Here is a 19,616-nt window from a genome sequence, read left to right as displayed (position 1 = left end):
AGTTACCGCTGGAGGCACGAATTGGTATCTTTCCACATATAAATACACTACAGCAGGTGGGCATCATGATTGAATGCCAGTCAGCCTGGAACACACTGATCTTGCCAGTTAAGAAGGAAGGGGGACAGGACTACAGGCCTGTACAGGACCTCACACAGGTCAACCAAACAGCGATAACTCTACACTCCACTGTTGCTAACCCATATACCTTACTCAGTCTCCTCCCACCGAGTGCTAAGACCTATACTCGCCTGTATCTAAAATACACATTCTTTTGTATCCACATTGCTCCGGTACCTGAACCCACTTTTGTCTTTGAATGGGAAGATCCAGCAGGGAGCACCAAACAACAGCTCACTTGGACTTGCCTCCCACAAGGATTTAAGAATTCCTCGATCATTTTTGGGGAAGCCTTGGCTTCCGATCTGGATTCATTCCAGCCAGGAAGGTTTAGATACTGGTTGCTACAATACATGGATGATCTGCTGTTGGCTGCAGAGAATAAAGAACACTGCTGGGAAGGAACTAAGGCTTTGCTAGAACCATTGATGGAGACGGGCTACTGAGTTTCGAGGAAAAAGGCACAGATCTACAAGGAGGAGGTAAGATATTTGGGGTTTGTCCTGAGATGGAGCAAAAGACTGTTGGACCAATCCAGAAACGAAGTAATCTTGAGAATCTCATGACCAAAAACCTGACGATAGGTCTGAGAATTTGGGGGAGCCACTGGGTTCTGTAGAATTTGGATCCCAGGATACTCTCAGATGGACCAACCGTTATACGAACTCCTAACAGGGCCAGAAGGGAATTCACGAAATTGGACTGAGAGGCAGCAACAGGCCTTTGAAAAGCTAAAATTGGCAATTACATCGGCACCTGCATTGGGTCTGCCAGAACTTACTAAACCATTCACTCTTTATGTGACTGAAAAAGACAAAGTGGCTATGGGGGTATTAACCCAGGCTATGGGGACGTGGGATAGACCAATGGCCTATCTCTCAAAACGGCTGTACAACATTGCCACCGGGTGGCCCGGGTGCTTTCGAGTGATTGCCGTGGTTGCCTTACTGGTCCGAGAAGCATCCAAGCTAACTTTGGGCCAAAACTTAATTGTAAAGGTCCACCATGAGGTCAATGCTCTCCTATGAGGAGACCCCACAAATGGTTGTCAACGTAGCAGATTACCCAATATCAGGGACTTTTATGTGAGAACCCCCATGTTACTATTGAGCTCTGTCAGACCTTAAATCTGGCTACATTCCTTCCTATGGGGGAAGGCGGACCCTCACATAATTGTGAAGAAATCCTGGAAGAAGTTTATGCTAGCAGACCTGACCTGAGAGACTAGCCAATCCTGGACTCACATTGGGTCCTGTACACTGATGGCACCAGCCTGGTGAAACAAGGACAATGGCTATCGGGGTATGTGGTAGTCACAGAAAAGAGCATCGTCGAGACTGGTTCTCTGCTATCTCACTGGTCTGCTCAACGGACTGAATTATGGGCTCTCATTCGGGCCCTCCAGTTGTCAAAAGGTAAGAAGACCAACGTTTACACTGACTCCAGGTATGCTTTTGCTACTTTGCAATGTACATGGGGCCCTATACAAGGAGAAAGGGCTCTTAACAGCTAACAGTAAAGACATCAAAAACAAGGAAGAGATCTTGACCCTACTAGATGCTGTATGGGAACCTGAAAAAGTAGCAATAATATATTGCTGGGCTCACCAAAAAGAGGGCACCCTGCAGGCGGGGGGAAATCGACAGGCAGATGGAGCCACAAAATAAGCCGCTGAAGAATTTGGAGTCACTGGGGTGGGATTGTTAAGGCTTTTGTGCTCTTGAGAATGCCCAAGTTAACTTCAACTGTCCCACAGTATACCCCGGCCCAAGACCAGCTGGCTGAGATAGAAAGGGCCACCAAGAATGAAAAGGGCTGATGGGAACTGCTGGATGGCAGATTGCTAGTTCCTGAAATATTGGCCTCTTCATTAGTGTCTCAGTACCCTAGGCTACTCACTTGGGATGTGACAAAATGGAAGAATTAATTTGGAAATATTTTTTAATACCACGGCTTTCTTCCTTGTGTAAAATGGAATCCCAGAACTGTTCTGCTTGCTCAGAGGTCAATGCTACCCCCGGACATAAGCAGAAATCTCTGGGAATACAATTAAAGGGTACTCTGCCCTTTGAACATTTAGAAGTGGACTTAACTTAAATGAAACCCTATTGGTATTATCATTATTTACAAGTCGTGGTACGTACCTTTTCAGGTTGGGTGGAGGCATTCCCCACCTGAACTGAAAAAGCAAATGAAGTGGCTCATTGTCTGATTCAAGAAATAATCCCCAGATTTGGGTTCTCAACCAGTATAGGCTCAGACAATGGTCTTGCTTTTGTAGCCAATTTAATTCAACAACTATGTAAACCTCTAAATGTCAAATGGAAATTACATACAGCATATAGACCCCAGAGTTCCAGAATGGTGGAAAGAACTAACCAAACCCTAAAAGATACACTTTCAAAATGGATCATAAAGACTGAGGGTTCATGGATGGACTTACTTCTGGTGGCCTTGCTCAAATTAAGAATGACCTCATGTTCCCATGGTTATTCTCCTTATGAAACTGTCTATGGAAGACCCCCTCCCATAGTAAGACAGGTGTTGGCAAATTTGCCATGTAAGAGGGGGATGGGATTTCACAGAGGATGGAAAAATGAGGTAAAGTGATAAACCAGGTAACTAAGTTTGTCCAAGAATGGATGTCATTCCCCCTTGGGGAGCAGATTCATGAATTTGTGCCCGGTGATCAAGTGTGGGTCAAGGACTGGAAGCATGACTCCTTGGCCCCACATTGGAAAGATCCATATACTGTTGTACTAACTACACCTAAGGCAGTTAAAGTTGCAGGTGTCACTCCCTGGATCCATCACACGAGGGTGAAGAGGACATACCACACAGACCTGGAGGATGCCGAGTGGACTATACAAAAGGACCTCGCTGATCTCCGTGAAACCAAGATCATCTTAAAAAGAAAAAATGAAGCTCCGCAATCAACTCCTACTACACGGACTTTCTGGTATCCTGGGACTAACCCTAATTTCAGCATAAGACAACATTTTCATCTCATGGGCACATTCCTATGCTGACTTCCACAATAGATCTAACTGCTGGGTATGTGGAGCTATGCCCATGTCCATCATGGATGGACTCCCATGGTGGGTGTCACCTCTACGAAGGGGTGACATGCCTAGTTTATGTGACTATTTTCTTCAGATGAAACAACAAAAGTCGAATGTGGAAACTGTCATTACAGCAGCCACTACCCATTGGTTTGATAAAAAGGCTGATGATCTGACAAAAGGCCACAGGATACATTTTAATTGTATTCTTAGCTCAGAAAATGCTTATCAATATTATGTGATAGCCAATGCCCAAACAATTAAAAAAAAAACAGGTATTTTGACCAATTTTACCAGATATGAAATGAATCTATGTAGATTACTCCAGAAAAGAGACAACTTGTTATGATAGCTGACATTTGCTGGGAACAGGCTGTACACACTACTGGATATAATAACCAGACAATAGACAAAAAGGACTTGAAGCCAGTGGGCTTTCTACGGACAGAACAGTGTTATAAGACCTATAAAATTACTTATGATCCAAATCAATCCACCCAATGGCCTGGGACGGACTAGGGAGTCAACCCCGGAATCAGGTGGATTGCTCCAAACAGCACTCATTGGTTATGCAGGACCAATCTGTGGCCATGGGTACCTAAGTGTGGGTAGGAAGATGTACTTTAGGTCTGGCCTTTGCCCATGGGAACATTAGGCCAACAATACAGGACCCCATAAATGTACCCTCCCTACGGGCCAGATGGTCACGATCACTTTTCCATTGGTATGATTATTTGACTGCTACATTTGTTCCTTCGTTGGGCACTACAGGTACAATGATTAGAGTTGAAGCCCTAACTAATTTCACCCAAAGGGCCCTAAATGACAGCCTGAGGGCAATTCAAGCATTAAATACTGAACAAATACAAATGAGAAAGGCAGTAATTCAAAATAGAATGGCTTTGGACATCTTGACCGCTGCTCAAGGAGAGACTTGTGCCATAATAAAGGTTGAGTGGTGTGTGTATATCCCAGTCTTGTCTGGAAACGTTACTGAAGCTCTCAGAGATACACAAGCTCATGTAAAACAAATGTCAGATGACTCAGTACCTTTTCTGTTTTTTCATGGATAAAGGGGGATTGGCGAACTGTCAATTGTTGTTACAGTTGCTCTGTTAATTTTGTTATGTGGACCTTGTATTCTCCAGTATATTGTCCAATTTGTGTCGCTGATATTGACTACATTTACCCAAGTACATGCCAAAAGACCTAATGTGCAATATGTCCCTATAAGTGATATTCACGTTAGAAGCTAAGAGCATCAAGAGAGGGGAATGAAAGACTAAAGGAGCAGGTTGCCTTGACTGGACTGACTTCATTTTTAAAAGAAAAGGAACTCCATCTTACACTCTCAGCAAACTTTTGGACTGTATATCTGGGAGGCCATGGAGATAAAATACCAGCGGCTGAACAGGTCTCCGGGATGGATAAAAACCAGACCAGGCAGACCCTGTACCTAGACCTCCCGGAGCCAGAAGGAATGCAATGCCCACTATGTAATCAATCACTATCTTCTGAAATCTTAATAATACCTATTGATGTGGGGTAAACTGTATGTCCAGATAGCTTTAGAATGTGAATTTATGGCTAAAACCTGATTATCTCTTACTAACATTGTCCAGAGTGGGTTTTAAAGAATTTGCAGATGTGGGCTTGGGCACATACACCTTGGGCATAAAACGTTGTCACAAAAATTGGTTGGTAACCCTGGCTAAAGAGGAAACTCTGCCTCAGACCCGCTGGTATAATAAACTGCACTCCACTCCTTCATGCTGTCCTTCTGAGTGAGTTTGCTTTCTGGAGTGTTTGGCTACAACAGAGGGAAAATTAGTTTGTGATCTAACAGCAAATCTGTTGTTGGGGAGGGGGAAATTTCCCCTTCTCCTCTTGAGTACCTGTGGTTGCAAGATGTTAACAGGAGAAAAAGAAAGAAATTTTAATTCATGAACATGGAGGTCCCATGGAAATGGGACCTAAGAAGTGGCCAAATCAGGCAGCTTTGATACTTTTTAGACAAAGAAACTTAGGTTCTGGGTACCTAGCTAGTGAAGAATCTAAATAGAGTTTAGGCTTGAGGTAGTAAATTAAAGAAGTAAGGTTTGTTTATATAACCTTAACCTAGAATATCTTTGGTGCTAATGGTGTCTTTCCACCAAATGCATGGAAATACCTTTCACAAGAGAGATTTCTTGCTTTTAGGGAGACAGAAGAGTAGTATCAGATTCTTCAGTAACTTTAATTCAACATAATCAGTATGCCACTGAGGCACATTTTGGGTACCCTGGACCCCAACACTGTGAAAACAAAGTCCCAGGGAGAATAAAGCTCCCTGTCCTAGCGGTGGCTTAAATCAAGGCTAAGTATACATTTGCCAATAGATGTTTGAAACAGAAGTATAAATACAAATCATGCATTAACACAAATGTAAAACAGGCGCCAAATTTTAAAATAAAAGAAATTGTGGCAAGTTAAAACTTTTAGATGATTTATGCACAAAATCAAATTTTAAATTAATATTTTAAAGTAAAAAAGATTTTAACTAAATGAAAAGGTCACAAGTGAAATTTTCAAACATTAAGTCTGACTAAATTTCTAAAACTTTTATTTGCAAAGGTAAATTACATTCTCAAAACTTAAATTTTAAAAACTCAAATCTCTAAATTAAATTTGGAAAATTAGTTAACACTCAAACTTAATTAATTAAAAAACTGAAATTTCAGTAAACTTCAGAAGTTGAGCCATCCCCCAACTGGAGTCTCACCCGAGTCCTTTGGGTAAAATGCTACTTTGACCGCTAGAATACAAAGAAACCTCCCTTCACTTCCAAAATAGTTCTCCAAAATTTCCGAAGAGCATGCCTCATCCCCCTCCTTTTGCATTTCACCACGGAATTCTCTAGGATAAATTATGCTGGAGGGTCTACCTCGCCTTTGTCTCTTCAGCTCGGGAGTCAAAGGCTCTCACACTTTGTATCTCGCGGCTGACCCTGCCTACTTCCGCCCTCTCCGCTAGTTCCTGCACTTTCCGGCACAGTCCTTTCTTTTCGTTTGACGTCACTCGAGCCGGCCCCGCCCACCAACCGCAGGCTGTCGTACACGAGTGCGTCAGAGGCGCGGCGCTTTACGGCTGCCCTGTCTTACGTATCGGCAAGCATGGAGGTAGAGGGTTTGGAGTTGGACACCGCGGAGCTGGGACCTCTGGAAGGGAGTGACCAGAAACTAGAGGCAGAGGAGGAACAGGAGGAATCTGAAGACGCGGCTGGTGGCAGCAAGAAACGGGTAGTGCCGGGCATTGTGTACCTGGGCCACATCCCGCCCCGCTTTAGGCCTTTACACGTACGGAACCTTCTCAGCGCCTACGGGGAGGTCGGGCGTGTTTTTTTCCAGGCTGAGGGTAAGTGCTCAGGCCTTGATGGTGAGGGAAGAGGGGTGGTACTCGCTGGCACTGAATACACAGTGCGTGTTTTGTTGCCTCAGCCGTGCTTGGAGGCGCTGACGGAGCCGGGTACCTGCGTCTGTTTTCTTTGGTAAGTAGGTGACGCGCACGTTTTAGAAGGCTGAAATGCAGAATGTGGGTAGCTTTGTATACCTAGCTGAGCCTAAATGTTTCGCTAATTTTTGGATTCTAATCTCGGCTCCGCCCACCCTACTTTCTTGAGGCGAATTTACCAGTTTGTTAAATGAGTACGGCCTGAATTAAAATCTCAGTGATTTTTCCACAAAACTGAACATACCTCTTTGTCATGTCGAGGCCCAGGTCAAGAGACAGTATATGATAGGCCGCGCCCAACTCCCATTCAGTCACTAATTGGGGTTGGGGGCCTGTGCAGGTTTTAAATAGAACGATTAGGGCAGACGTAATGATAAAAGAATTAACATTTGAGGAAAAGGTTGAGTTTAGATGAGGGGTAAAGTGTGGACTATACAGTTAGCCACTTATGGGCAAAGACAAGGTGGGATCCTGGCCTGCGGGGAGGTCTGGAGAATTGGTGAGTGGGAGGTGCTGTTGAGTGGATGCTGTATGGGCCTCTTTGACCACTGCTTTGTCTTGGACTCCAGACGGGTTCGTGAAGCGCAAGAAGAAGGCAGCAGCTGCCTCCGCCGCCGGAGGGAAAAAGCGGTCCAAGTACAGCAAGGACTACACGGAGGGCTGGGTGGAGTTCCGGGACAAGCGAGTAGCCAAGCGTGTGGCGGTCAGTCTTCACAACACGCCCATGGGCTCCCGCAGGCGCAGCCCCTTCCGTTATGATCTGTGGAACCTCAAGGTGAGGGGATTGGCTTGTCTGCCGCACCACTCACCCTCTCGCCTTCGCGGCCACAGCCCACGCACCCTTATCGTCTTTATGGCGCCCATCCCTTCCATCAACTCCCCATCTGTGATCTGCCTTACTCAGATCTTTTCTTGTTTTCCTGTCCACAGTACCTGCACCGTTTTACCTGGTCCCACCTCAGCGAGCATCTTGCTTTTGAGCGCCAGGTGCGCAGGCAGCGTCTGAGGGCTGAGGTTGCCCAGGCCAAGCGTGAGACTGACTTCTATCTTCGAAGTGTGGAGCGCGGACAGCGTTTTCTTGCGGCTGATGGGGACTCTACCCGCCCGAATGGTTCCTGGGCCTTTGCCCAGCGTCCTACTGAGCAGGAGATGAGGGCCCGGAAGGCAGCTCGGCCAGGGGGGCGTGAACGAGCTCGCCTGGCTAACGCTCAGGACCAGGCCCGCTCCAACCGAGGGCTTCTTGCCAAGATCTTTGGAGCCCCTACACCCTCAGAAAGCAGGGGGAACTCCTCACCGGCCAGGAACTCTTGAGGGTCAGAGAGGCCCCTTCCACCTCCTAGCCCAGCCCAGCGTCCTGTCTACCTTATAATGACTACCCAGGCGGACATTCTGTTGTGTTTCTCAAACCAGGAGTCTGGTGAGTTCCTCAGAAGTTTTGTAGGCCTCTCCTCTTCCTCCTTCCAGCTCCTGTACATGCCTGGCTGAGGCACTTAGTTCTTACCAGCATGATTATGCTAGTCTGCTCATGTCTGTTTTACCTTGTTCAGTTCTTGGCTTCCTGCCTTCTGCCCACTGGGACCCTTTAAAAGTCCTACTTTCTGGCCCCAGGAACAGCCTTTACCTTGAATTAGAGTGATAATGGCTAGTCCAGACAGCTGTTTACCAACCACATTATTGGGCAGCAGCAACATCCTTTTTGTTTAGAAAAGATTAATAGGGACAGGGGTTAATGGGCTAGAGTGGCTTGGGAGCCACCTTCAAAATATATTTATAGAATAGAAAAAGATATGTAAATACATATTTTTAAACATACCTTTGTAGTTTATGGCGTGGGGGGGTGGAGATGGTCATTGGATAAGTTCCAACTTGTGTGTTGGACAGAATTCACCCACCTTCACTCCATCTTCTGGACACAGGATACCTCCCTCCATTTTAACCTGGATAGTTTTCCATCTAATCAGTTTCTTAGGCCATGTTGTTAACACTTATCTAATTCAACATTTACCTATCTAATCAGTTTCTTAGGCCTTGTTGTTAACACTTATTTAATTCAACGTTTACTAAGTCACTATATGAGGACACATGGCCCTTGGTGTAAGTCTTATAGACTGCTAAAAAAGACAGATGTTTAAGAAATAAATGTATAGAAGTACTGTAGGCATCATGCCAGATGTATATAAGAGGTAGAGTGAGGCCATGGGAAGGCCTGATTGATTCTATCTGGGAAAGTCAGCAACATCCTGAGAAGTGAACCAAAGTCTGAAAGAGCCTGATAAACTCCTATAATTGCAAACAAAACTCCATGGATGACGTGTTGGGTTCAGACTGTTGTGAAGGTGGGCAAAGCCTAGGAGGTAGTTGTGCACACATAATGTCCTTCTGGTGCATTTATACATTTTGTCTATGCTTAGACAAGGGAAGGTTCACAAACAACATGCAAAGCAGCTCTGGAGGTGATAGAATGCATGTAAGCCACTGATGGGAAATGAAAACTGAGATGTCAACAAAAAACTGAAAAATATCTATACACAGCCTCATAATAGACTAAAATTCTGGCTATTTAAACTTACAGGAAGTGTTAGAGCAATAATAGTAAAGTCATTTGAGTTTTGTTTGTGCCATTTATTTTCTTAGGTTCTTTTTGTTCTTTCTGCTTAACTGTCATCAATGTAATTATCATTGTGTTCTTTGGGTCAAGTGGATTCACCTACTTTGGCTCTAAATAACCAAATTTTATTAAGATCTCAACTTGATAAGTGCAGTTTATTTGGGAGGAAAGAAATGAATTATGATCTGTTAGGTGTAACATTTTTCACAGTCCTCAAAACTCAGCACACAAACACATCTGTGCTCATTTCATTTGGGTTTATTCCATGTGGACTCTTCATGATGTCTTCCATGTGAACCAGGAAGATCCAGTTTCAGAATCTGACAAGCTGTTATATTCATTTATTCAAAGTTCTGAGTATCTGTTGTCACTTCTCCTACATAGAGAATACGAAGATGAAGAAACTTAAGTTACTAACAGTAAAACACACGTAGGGCTTAATTTTTTGAATGAATGAACTTGTGTTTCCAGATTGATGTTATATATAAGGATATTCAAAGTCAGCATTTCAGTCTCAAGTTTAAACAGTTCTGCATGTAGAGCTCAAACCTATGGGTGGGTAAGTCACAAGTGGAGTGAAAAATGAAAATAAGAATGGGTGGAAGGAAATCGATTTCCCAGGAACTATAATTGTGATTCCCTCACTTCTAAGCCCTTTGAAAGGAAAATACCTTTTTTATACTTCCAGTTTTGTCCCCATTTGAACAATGCTTAAGTTTTTTATATGAGTTAACTTGTTTAATACACAAGCATACAAAATCATATCATCTCCACATTTCCATCATTAAAATTAGGCTTATATGTGACACAAGTTGCTCCTTAATGTTTTTTATTACCAGCATCTTCCCCAGTTGCTTTGCCTATGTGTATATGGTAAATGTTTATTGCATGAACATCATGTAACATATAGTGAAGAGTTACTGCAAATATGAATGGATTAATCTAATACCAAGTGTTGCAAACTGGGTGATACAGCACTCAACCATCCCCTATATGATTAGACTGTTAGACTAAGTTAGGAACCTATTGTTGCAATGAATTCTTTGAATCAACTTAGTTACACACCATCCAAGAAGGTAGGACCCTGCATTTGCAGAAAATGATAAATTGGTAAGATGAGGAATGGGATTCTGCTAAAGAGAGTAGGAGGGCTCTTGATAGGTGTGTCCAGGCATATGAAATTCCTGAAAATGTCCAAAAATCACAAAGCACTCTTCCTCAGTTTACTTTTACATTGTTCTTCTTATCTCTGGAAGTAGTCTTGTAACAATACTATAGAGTTGAAAGGGGAAAAACCCTTTGTCTAAGCCTCAGGAATGTGCCGTTTCCCTAAGAGTTAATGTTTCAGTGGATTGCTTGTGGTCCCTGACTTAAAATGGTTCAGTGTTTAATTTTTTATCTTCAGTGCAAAGGTGGTGCACATTCAGTAGAAACTACTTCCAATTTTGAATTTTGATCTTTTCCATGGCTAGTGCCATTGATAAGTGGTGTGATACTCTCCTGGAGCTGGGCAGCCATTCAATCATAAGGGTAAATGATTACTTTTCACTCTCAGTACAGTATTCAATAAATAATATGAGATAATCAACACAGTTATGAAATAGGCTTTAGGTTAGATTTTGCCCAACTAATGAAAGTGTTCTGAGCACATTTAGGGTAGAGTTGGTAAATCATCTGCCTGCAATGCAGGAGACCCGGCTTTGATTCCTGGGTCAGGAAGATCCCCTGGAAAAGGAAATGGCAACTCACTCCAGTATTCTTGCCTGGAGAATCCCATGGACAGAGGAGCCTAGTCTGATAGATTTGGCAACTAAACCACCACCACCAGGCTACATTACGCTGTTCAGTAGGTTAGGTATATTAAATGCATTTTGGAATTACAGATGCTTTCAACTTAGATGGGTTTATTTGATGTGACCCTATCCTCAGCAGAGGAAGATTCTGTGTTAATTAGATTTCCCAACCTTTAAGAGGGAGTCCCACCTCCAACTCCCAGCAGAAGTGGTAATTTTCTTCCTTTTTGGTAAATGTGTCCACCATTCTCACACCCACACAAAGCTGCTGCTGCTGCTGCTGCTAAGTCACTTCAGTCGTGTCCAACTCTGTGTGGTTCCATAGATGGCAGCCCACCAGGCTCCTCTGTCCCTAGGATTCTCCAGGCAAGAATACTGGAGTGGGTTGCCATTTCCTTCACCACACACAAAGCGATTTGAGTAATAAACTCAGCCAGGGGGAATGAAATGGAAAATAATCGGTTAAAGAGTTTGCTTTTCTAGGCTCTAATTTTTTTTTTAATATGTTAAAATGCGGAATACCTGTGAGACTTGAACTAAGCTTCCGTGAACAGCAATGTAAAGTGTTTTGGCTTTCCCTTTCCTCAGCCTCCCCTCTCAGGCGTGAAATCACTCAGGAGGATGCAGAAGAACTTACAAAGGAGCCTGGCGCAGGCACAAACACCAGTTGTGTCTCAGGATACTGCAGGATATGGGAGGGAGTGGTTGGAATTACCCTAGAAACCACAGGGGAAGGGTAAAAGGGGAGGGAAGGACAAGAAAATGTGTTTGAGAAGCACATCTGGTGTACAAGGGCTTCAGTGCGTGAGGGCTTCAATGGGTGGCAGCTTCCAGGGCGAAGACCAGGCAGTGACCCAGGACTGGTCTCAAGGGACCTGAGAATAACTGGGACTCTTGTCAGTTCCTGCCCACTCATCCCACCCGTGAGCTACTGTGTGTGATTGAGTTAAGGGTCTATATTTTAAATATATTTTTATATATTTATATAATATATACTATATATATAAAGAGAAAATAAACAACCTAATGAAAAATGCCGTGCACTTTTAGGTACATTTTATTGATACTATTGCACCCATTTGAACATTCAGGACAGAAATTCATAATAAAGCACTAGTTAATATGAAATAATAAGACAATGGAGACCAGAGTTACGGCTTTCACTTAACTAAATGTGAAAGTGCCCAAACTACTCACCTAAAGGAAGCCCTCGCCTGAATTCTTTTCAAGGAACAACTTGGTAGGCTTGGCTTTGGTGATGGTCATTTGTTTCCCCTCAACTTTTCCAACTTTCTATTGGAAAACTTAACAACAGATTTTCTTCTAAATTATTTACCCATCTTTGTTGCTCTTACTCGTGTCTTTCCCATTTAATTTATCTTCGTGTCTACGGAATCCTTCGAGGGGTTTTCCGTCAATTGAATTATTAGCAAAAACTCTCTCACTGAAATGAGAATAAGTTCTGTCTGGATGTCTTTCCTTAGAATAAGCTCATGTTTGGGTAAACAACAGTTACGCATCCCAGCCCACTTAATTGACACTCCACTTTTTCTCTACTAGGGATAATATCTGTATTATTACCCAGCAAAAGATGCATTTCTAAAATGTTATATACAGTTTAAACAAAAAATAACATCCTTGGAAAAGAAACTCTATAGTGTCTGGCTCTGTGGCGCAATCAGTTAGCACCTTTGGCTGTTAACCAAAAGGTTGGTGGTTCAAGCCCACCCAGGGCCGGCTTTGACGGATGTGATGTGTTCAGGTCAGGTCAGTCGCTCAGTTGTGTCCGACTCTTTGCGACCCCATGAATCGCAAAATGCCAGGCCTCCCTGTCCATCACCAACTCCTGGAGTTCATTCAGACTCAAGTCCATCGAGTCAGTGATGCCATCCAGCCATCTCATCCTCTGTCGTCCCCTTCTCCTTTTGCCCCCAATCCCTCCCAGCATCAGAGTCTTTTCCAGTGAGTCAACTCTTCGCATGAGGTGGCCAAAGTACTGGAGTTTCCGCTTTAGCATCATTCCTTCCAAAGAAATCCCAGGGCTGATCTCCTTCAGAATGGACTGGTTGGATGTCCTTGCAGTCCAAGGGACTCTCAAGAGTCTTTTCCAACACCACAGTTCAAAAGCATCAATTCTTCGGTGCTCAGCTTCCTTCATAGTCCAACTCTCACATCCATACATGACCACAGGAAAAACCATAGCCTTGACCGGATAGACCTTTGTTGGCAAAGTAATGCCTCTGCTTTTGAATATGCTATCTAGGTTGGTCATAACTTTCCTTCCAAGGAGTAAGCGTCTTTTAATTTCATGGCTGCAATCACCATCTGCAGTGATTTTGGAGCCCAGAAAAATAAAGTCTGACACTGTTTCCCCATCTATTTCCCATGAAGTGATGGGACCGGGTGCCATGATCTTCATTTTCTGAATGTTGAGCTTTAAGCCAAGTTTTTCACTCTCCACTTTCAATTTCATCAAGAGGCTTTTGAGTTCCTCTTCACTTTCTGCCATAAGGGTGGTGTCATCTGCATATCTGAGGTTCTTGATATTTCTCCCGGCAATCTTGATTGCAGCTTGTGTTTCTTCCAGTCCAGCATTTCTCATGATGTACTCTGCGTATAAGTTAAATAAGCAGGGTAACAATATACAGCCTTGACGTACTCCTTTTCCTATTTGGAACCAGTCTGTTGTTCCATGTCCAGTTCTAACTGTTGCTTCCTGACCTGCATACAAATTTCTCAAGAGGCAGATCGGGTGGTCTGGTATTCCCATCTCTTTCAGAATTTTCCACAGTTTGTTGTGATCCACACAGTCAAAGGCTTTGACATAGTCAATAAAGCAGAAATAGATGTTTTTTGGAACTCTCTTGCTTTTTCCATGATCCAGCGGATGTTGGCAATTTGATCTCTGGTTCCTCTGCCTTTTCTAAAACCAGCTTGAACATCAGGAAGTTCACGGTTCACATATTGCTGAAGCCTGGCTTGGAGAATTTTGAGCATTACTTTACTAGCGTGTGAGATGAGTGCAATTGTGCGGTAGTTTGAGCGTTCTTTGACATGCCTTTCTTTGGGATTGGAATGAAAACTGACCTTTTCCAGTCCTGTGGCCACTGCTGAGTTTTCCAAATTTGCTGGCATATTGAGTGCAGCACTTTCACAGCATCATCTTTCAGGATTTGGAATAGCTCCACTGGAATTCCATCACCTCCACTAGCTTTGTTCGTAGTGATGCTTTCTAAGGCCCACTTAACTTCACATTCCAGGATGTCTGGCTGTAGGTCAGTGATCACACCATCATGATTATCTGGGTCGTGAAGATCTTTTTTGTACAGTTCTTCTGTGTATTCATGCCATCTCTTCATAATATCTTCTGCTTCTGTTAGGTCCATACCATTTCTGTCCTTTATTGAGCCCATCTTTGCATGAAATGTTCCTTTGGTATCTCTGATTTTCTTGAAGAGATCTCTAGTCTTTCCCATTCTGTTGTTTTCCTCTATTTCTTTGCATTGATCGCTGAAGAAGGCTTTCTTATCTCTTCTTTCTATTCTTTGGAGCTCTGCATTCAGATGTTTCTATCTTTCCTTTTCTCCTTTGCCTTTCACCTCTCTTCTTTTCACAGGTATTTGTAAGGCCTCCCCGGACAGCCATTTTGCTTTTTTGCATTTCTTTTCCATGGGGATGGTCTTGATCCCTGTCTCCTGTCATGAACCTCATTCCACAGTTCATCAGGCACTCTTATCTATCAGATCTAGGTCCTTAAATCTATTTCTCACTTCCACTGTATAATCATAAGGGATTTGATTTAGGTCATACCTGAATGGTCTAGTGGTTTTCCCTACTTTCTTCAATTTCAGTCTGAATTTGGCAATAAGGAGTTGATGGTCTGAGCTACAGTCAGCTCCTGGTCTTGTTTTTGCTGACTGTATAGAGCTTCTCCATCTTTGGCTGCAAAGAATATAATCAATCTGATTTCGGTGTTGATCATCTGATGATGTCCATGTATAGAGTCTTCTCTTGTGTTGTTGGAAGAGGGTGTTTGTTCTGACCAGTGCATTTTCTTGGCAAAACTCTATTAGTCTTTGCCCTGCTTCATTCTGTATTCCAAGGCCAAATTTGCCAGTTACCCCAGGTGTTTCTTGACTTCCTACTTTTGCATTCCAGTCCCCTATAATGAAAAGGACATCTTTTGGGGGTGTTAGTTCTAAAAGGTCTTGTAGGTCTTCATAGAACCGTTCAACTTCAGCTTCTTCAGTGTTACTGGTTGGGGCATAGACTTGGATTACTGTGGTATTGAATGATTTGCCTTGGAAACGAACAGAGATCGTTCTGTCGTTTTTGAGATTGCATCCAAGTACTGCATTTCAGACTCTTGTTGACCATGATGGCTACTCCATTTCTTCTGAGGGATTCCTGCCTGCAGTAGTAGATATAATGGTCATCTGAGTTAAATTCACCCATTCCAGTCCATTTCAGTTTGCTGATTCCTAGAATGTCGACATTCACTCTTGCCATCTCTTGTTTGACCACTTCCAATTTGCCTTGATTCATGGACCTGACATTCCAGGTTCCTATGCAATATTGCTCTTTACAGCATCGGACCTTGCTTCTATCACCAGTCACATCCACAGCTAGGTATTCTTTTTGCTCTGGCTCCATCCCTTCATTCTTTCTGGAGTTATTTCTCCACTGATCTCCAGTAGCATATTGGGCACCTACTGACCTGGGGAGTTCCTCTTTCAGTATCCTATCATTTTGCCTTTTCATACTGTTCATGGGGTTCTCAAGGCAAGAATACTGAAGTGCTTTGCCATTCCCTTGTGATCTGTTAGGAACTTTGTCCGTGGGTTTATTTACTTTCTGATTCTGATTCCCTATCAGGTTCTGAAAATCTTTACTTATTAAGTGAAAATCTTACCAAATGTTTCCTAGAGTTGTCTTTGGAAAAGTTTCACTGAATAACTGAGGGATAGAGTGAAGGTGTCTCAGGAAATCAGTAAGTTAAAAGTGTCTGCTGGTGCGTGAGAGACCAATCTGAAGAGACAAATATTTTCATGCCCCTCTGCTGTATACAGGGACCGGTGTATGACTTATGGGGACCTCAGTGAGGGAATCTGAGACACGGAGAGAGACGGAAGAACACAGTACAAATCAGTACAAGTGACAGACATGGAGAGAGAGGGAGGCAGAGAAACAGATGAAAACTATATTGAAATCAAGATCACATGTGACTTTAGAAGAGGATCCACAGGCGCCTTTTCTAAAGGAGGCACTTCAGAAAGGCCTACGGTGACAGAGATCTTCTGAAGTATGAGATCACCAAGGAAGGATGAAGTTTAACTTGGATTGGCCGAGAAATCCAGAGCCCAAAGTTGCCCTGTGAGAACCTGAAGAATCCTAGGATCAGAAGCAAATTATCTTCAAAGGATGATTCCTGATCCAGATCTTCTTTGAAAAAGGTTCCTGACTGGCAGACTTTCTGAATCTTCAGGAAGCTTCAGGAGTTTTTAATACAGCTTAAATTGATAAAGTACATGGTCCATCATCTTTAGAAATAGAGCCCAATAGAAATGCCATGAAGATGTTCTCAATTTAGGAGCATCTCTCCCACCTGAAAGCAGAGCTGGCTTAAGCATAGCTCTACTATTTCACAACCAGAGTGCTAAACATTCTCAAGAATCACAGGGACATTTCGTGGTCCAAAGACTTCCATTTGCTACCCCTTCTTTGGAAAACATACACTGACAAAAGTTTGTTCCCTCAGGTGATTTCCTGGACCCAACACATTCTCCCTTTATGATGACGAGTTATTCTCCCTTGACCACTGGATTTCTGCATGTATTTGAAAACTTTGAAAATATAAGTAATTCATCCTTAGGGTTAAATAAGGTTAAAATAAAAAATTCATTCCAAAGGTCTGGAAACAGCCAGGAATCTTTGTTCCCTTACATAAAGTAATTCTCAATTACTTCACTTAGTTAAGTGGTTATAAATTTAGATCAAATGGAAGCTTGATTGAATTTTAAATCTTAGTGTTTTGGCATGTCTAAATATTAATCCCATGTTACATTATGTCCATTACATCCCCATAGAGATAGTATAAATGTAGAATTTATTGTTAACTAGCCTTCTATAATGGAGAAGGCAATGGCACCCTACTCCAGGACTCTTGCCTGGAAAATCCCATGGACGAAGGAGCCTGGTGGGCTGCAGTCCATGGCGTTGCTAAGAGTCGGACATGACTGAGCGACTTCTCTTTCACTTTTCACTTTGCTGCATTGGAGAAGGAAATGACAACCCACTCCAGTGTTCTTGCCTGGAGAATCCCAGGGATGGGGGAGCCTGGTGGGCTGCTGTCCATGGGGTCGCACAGAGTCGGACACGACTGAAGTGACTTGGCAGCAGCAGCAGTCTTCTATAAAGAAACTTTAAGTGGGAGTCTGATATGAACAGTCCAGTTCATTGGAGAAATTTAGAAGTGCAAGGGTCATGTTTCTAGGTCATAAATATTATTTACTATAATTCATCGACAGATGTGAGAGTAGCTTGATGTTCACCTAATATATTTTAGTTGGTTTTAAAAGTTATTATCAAAAATAGCATGATAAATTAGGGTGTAGAAGAAACTCTGAGAATCATGGTTTAAAGGGATAAGCAGAAAATCTCTAAGTTCTCAGTAACTGAGACAGGTCTAGATACTCAGATTTGGATCTGAAGCCCAAGGGAATAAAAGAATAGGTAGAAGACATGCGAAATAATTCTATTGAATTTACTTTACAGAAAATATGTAAAGACATAAAGTTACCCATGTAATAAAGTTTGGAAATAAGATTTAAAAATCTTTTCAGTAGGGTAATCTAGAATAGGAAAACTCATATAAGCACGTGAGCTTAGCATAAAAATATATGATATGAATCTCATAGGTCCCAATTGTGTGTTGCACTTTGGGGATGCTTGGGCTGTGATTCTGCAAAACACATTTCCCCTTTGCTGGCTGGTTTTCTGTTAGATTCTGTCACTAGAGGGACTATTCTCTGGTACATTCTGTATTCTAGGGCGACAGCTCTCCACTCTGCATTGACAAAACATTTGTTCCATTTTCCAGATTTTATGAAACACCTGTAGATCCAGGTTTATTGTATCCTCAGAGATCAGACATCACCTGGGGGATGGTGGAGGATGAGGAAATGGATCAGAAATTGAGGGCAATCACAGGTCATGGTGGTGGATTTCTGGTTAAATTGACACACGCTGTTCTTGCTAAAACTGGAATTCTCAAGCGAGTGCACAGACGGGCCTAGGAGAAGGTTCAGGAGGGTGACCAAAGTTTTTTCAAGCAGAGAAAACTTGGCACATCAGGACTCATGGGGCATCCAGCTACTTTCCCAACAGCTTGCTAGAGGTTTGTCAAGTTTACTAACAATTTTTTATTTTGTTCATTTTCCCTATTTTGCTATTATATTTTAATTATTTTTCACTCTCTTAGTGTTACTCTTTCCTTTCTTCTACTGTTTTGGTTTGAATTTTTTCTTTTTTCTATCTGATTAATGTGGAAACGGATCCCTGACTTTTAAATTTCTCATTTCAGGACATCCCTGATGGTCCAGTGGCTAACACTCAGTCTCCCACTGCAGCGGACCTGGGTTTGATCTCTGGTCAGGGAACTAGAACCCACATGCCACAAATAAGAGTTTGCATGCTGTGACTAAGAACTGGCACAGCCAAATAAATTTAAAAAATAAATAAATAAATTTCTCTTCAGAGCTCTGTGTTTTCCTTCATACAATTTTGTATGTGTATTTTCTTTTGTGGATTTTATTATGTTATCCTTCTATTATCTTATAGTTTAAATATTTTCATTCTCACTTGACTTATTCCTTGACCCATGGGTTATTTTTTGTTTCCAAATATCTGTAAATTTTTGGTATGTTTGTTGTTGATTTCTAATTTGGTATTTTGTGAAATTTCAATTTTAAATTTACAGATACTCATTTGATGGCTCAGGACATGGTCTACTTTGGTGACTATTTTATTTGCATTTGACAAGAATGTATTTCAAAGAGCCATTCTTGGTGCTTTGTTAATTATCTCCCACTGTATGTTTATTTTCTTGTGCATCCCTTTTTGTTTTGCTTGTGCTTCCTTTGAGTTTGAGTTCCTATTCTTTTGCTCAGTTTTTTTGAGATGGAAGATTAGTCTACATATTTTCAGGCATTCTTATGTTCTGAAGTGCATTCACATCTATAAAATTTCCTTTTTCTTTTACACCATCCACAAATTTTAATATGATGTGCCTATATAATTGAGTAAAAATATTTATTTTTTATTGTGGTTTCTGTTTTGACACGTGTTATTTAGGAGTATGTTCCATAATTTCCAAGCAGGTATAGATTATCTGATTACCTTTTTATTATTGATTTCTAGTATAATGCACTGTAACCAATAGCAAAGTGAATGCTTCTGGTCCTTTGAAGCGAGGCTTCAATTATGACCCAACATACTGTCCATTTTAGTATATTTTCAGTGTAACCTCTTTTAAAAAAAAATCAG

General features: G+C 42.2%; 1 protein-coding gene and 1 non-coding gene across 3 annotated transcripts; both read left to right on the top strand.

Annotated features, from left to right (window-relative positions):
* Positions 1-6,282: 6,282 nt before the first annotated feature.
* ABT1 (activator of basal transcription 1) lies at positions 6,283-18,829 on the top strand. 2 transcript variants are annotated; one of them, XR_009733090.1, is made up of 4 exons: positions 6,283-6,575; positions 7,241-7,446; positions 7,602-8,088; positions 18,655-18,829. XR_009733090.1 is itself a non-coding variant. In XM_061399315.1 (3 exons), the coding sequence occupies exons 1-3, from the start codon at positions 6,335-6,337 to the stop codon at positions 7,980-7,982; spliced, it is 828 nt and encodes a 275-aa protein (XP_061255299.1). In that variant the 5' UTR covers positions 6,283-6,334; the 3' UTR covers positions 7,983-10,090. The 2 variants fall into 2 exon arrangements, 1 of the variants encoding a protein (XP_061255299.1); XM_061399315.1 differs by lacking the exon at positions 18,655-18,829 and having other exon boundaries at positions 7,602-10,090.
* Positions 12,736-12,809, top strand: TRNAN-GUU (transfer RNA asparagine (anticodon GUU)). Its single transcript has one exon. It is a non-coding gene; the product is annotated as a tRNA-Asn (tRNA).
* Positions 18,830-19,616: the final 787 nt, after the last annotated feature.

This window comes from Bos javanicus, chromosome 23 (assembly GCF_032452875.1).
Source record: "Bos javanicus breed banteng chromosome 23, ARS-OSU_banteng_1.0, whole genome shotgun sequence".
Taxonomy (NCBI): Eukaryota; Metazoa; Chordata; class Mammalia; order Artiodactyla; family Bovidae; genus Bos; species Bos javanicus.
Note: the sequence above shows the minus strand (reverse complement) of the source record. Positions and strands in the feature narration are given on the sequence as shown.

Coding starts and splice junctions, on each gene's coding strand:
- ABT1 (XM_061399315.1), top strand. CDS start 6,335: ATGGAGGTAGAGGGTTTGGAGTTGGACACCGCGGAGCTGGGACCTCTG. Junction 6,576..7,240: donor TGTTTTTTTCCAGGCTGAGG/GTAAGTGCTCAG, acceptor CTTGGACTCCAG/ACGGGTTCGTGAAGCGCAAG. Junction 7,447..7,601: donor ATGATCTGTGGAACCTCAAG/GTGAGGGGATTG, acceptor TCCTGTCCACAG/TACCTGCACCGTTTTACCTG.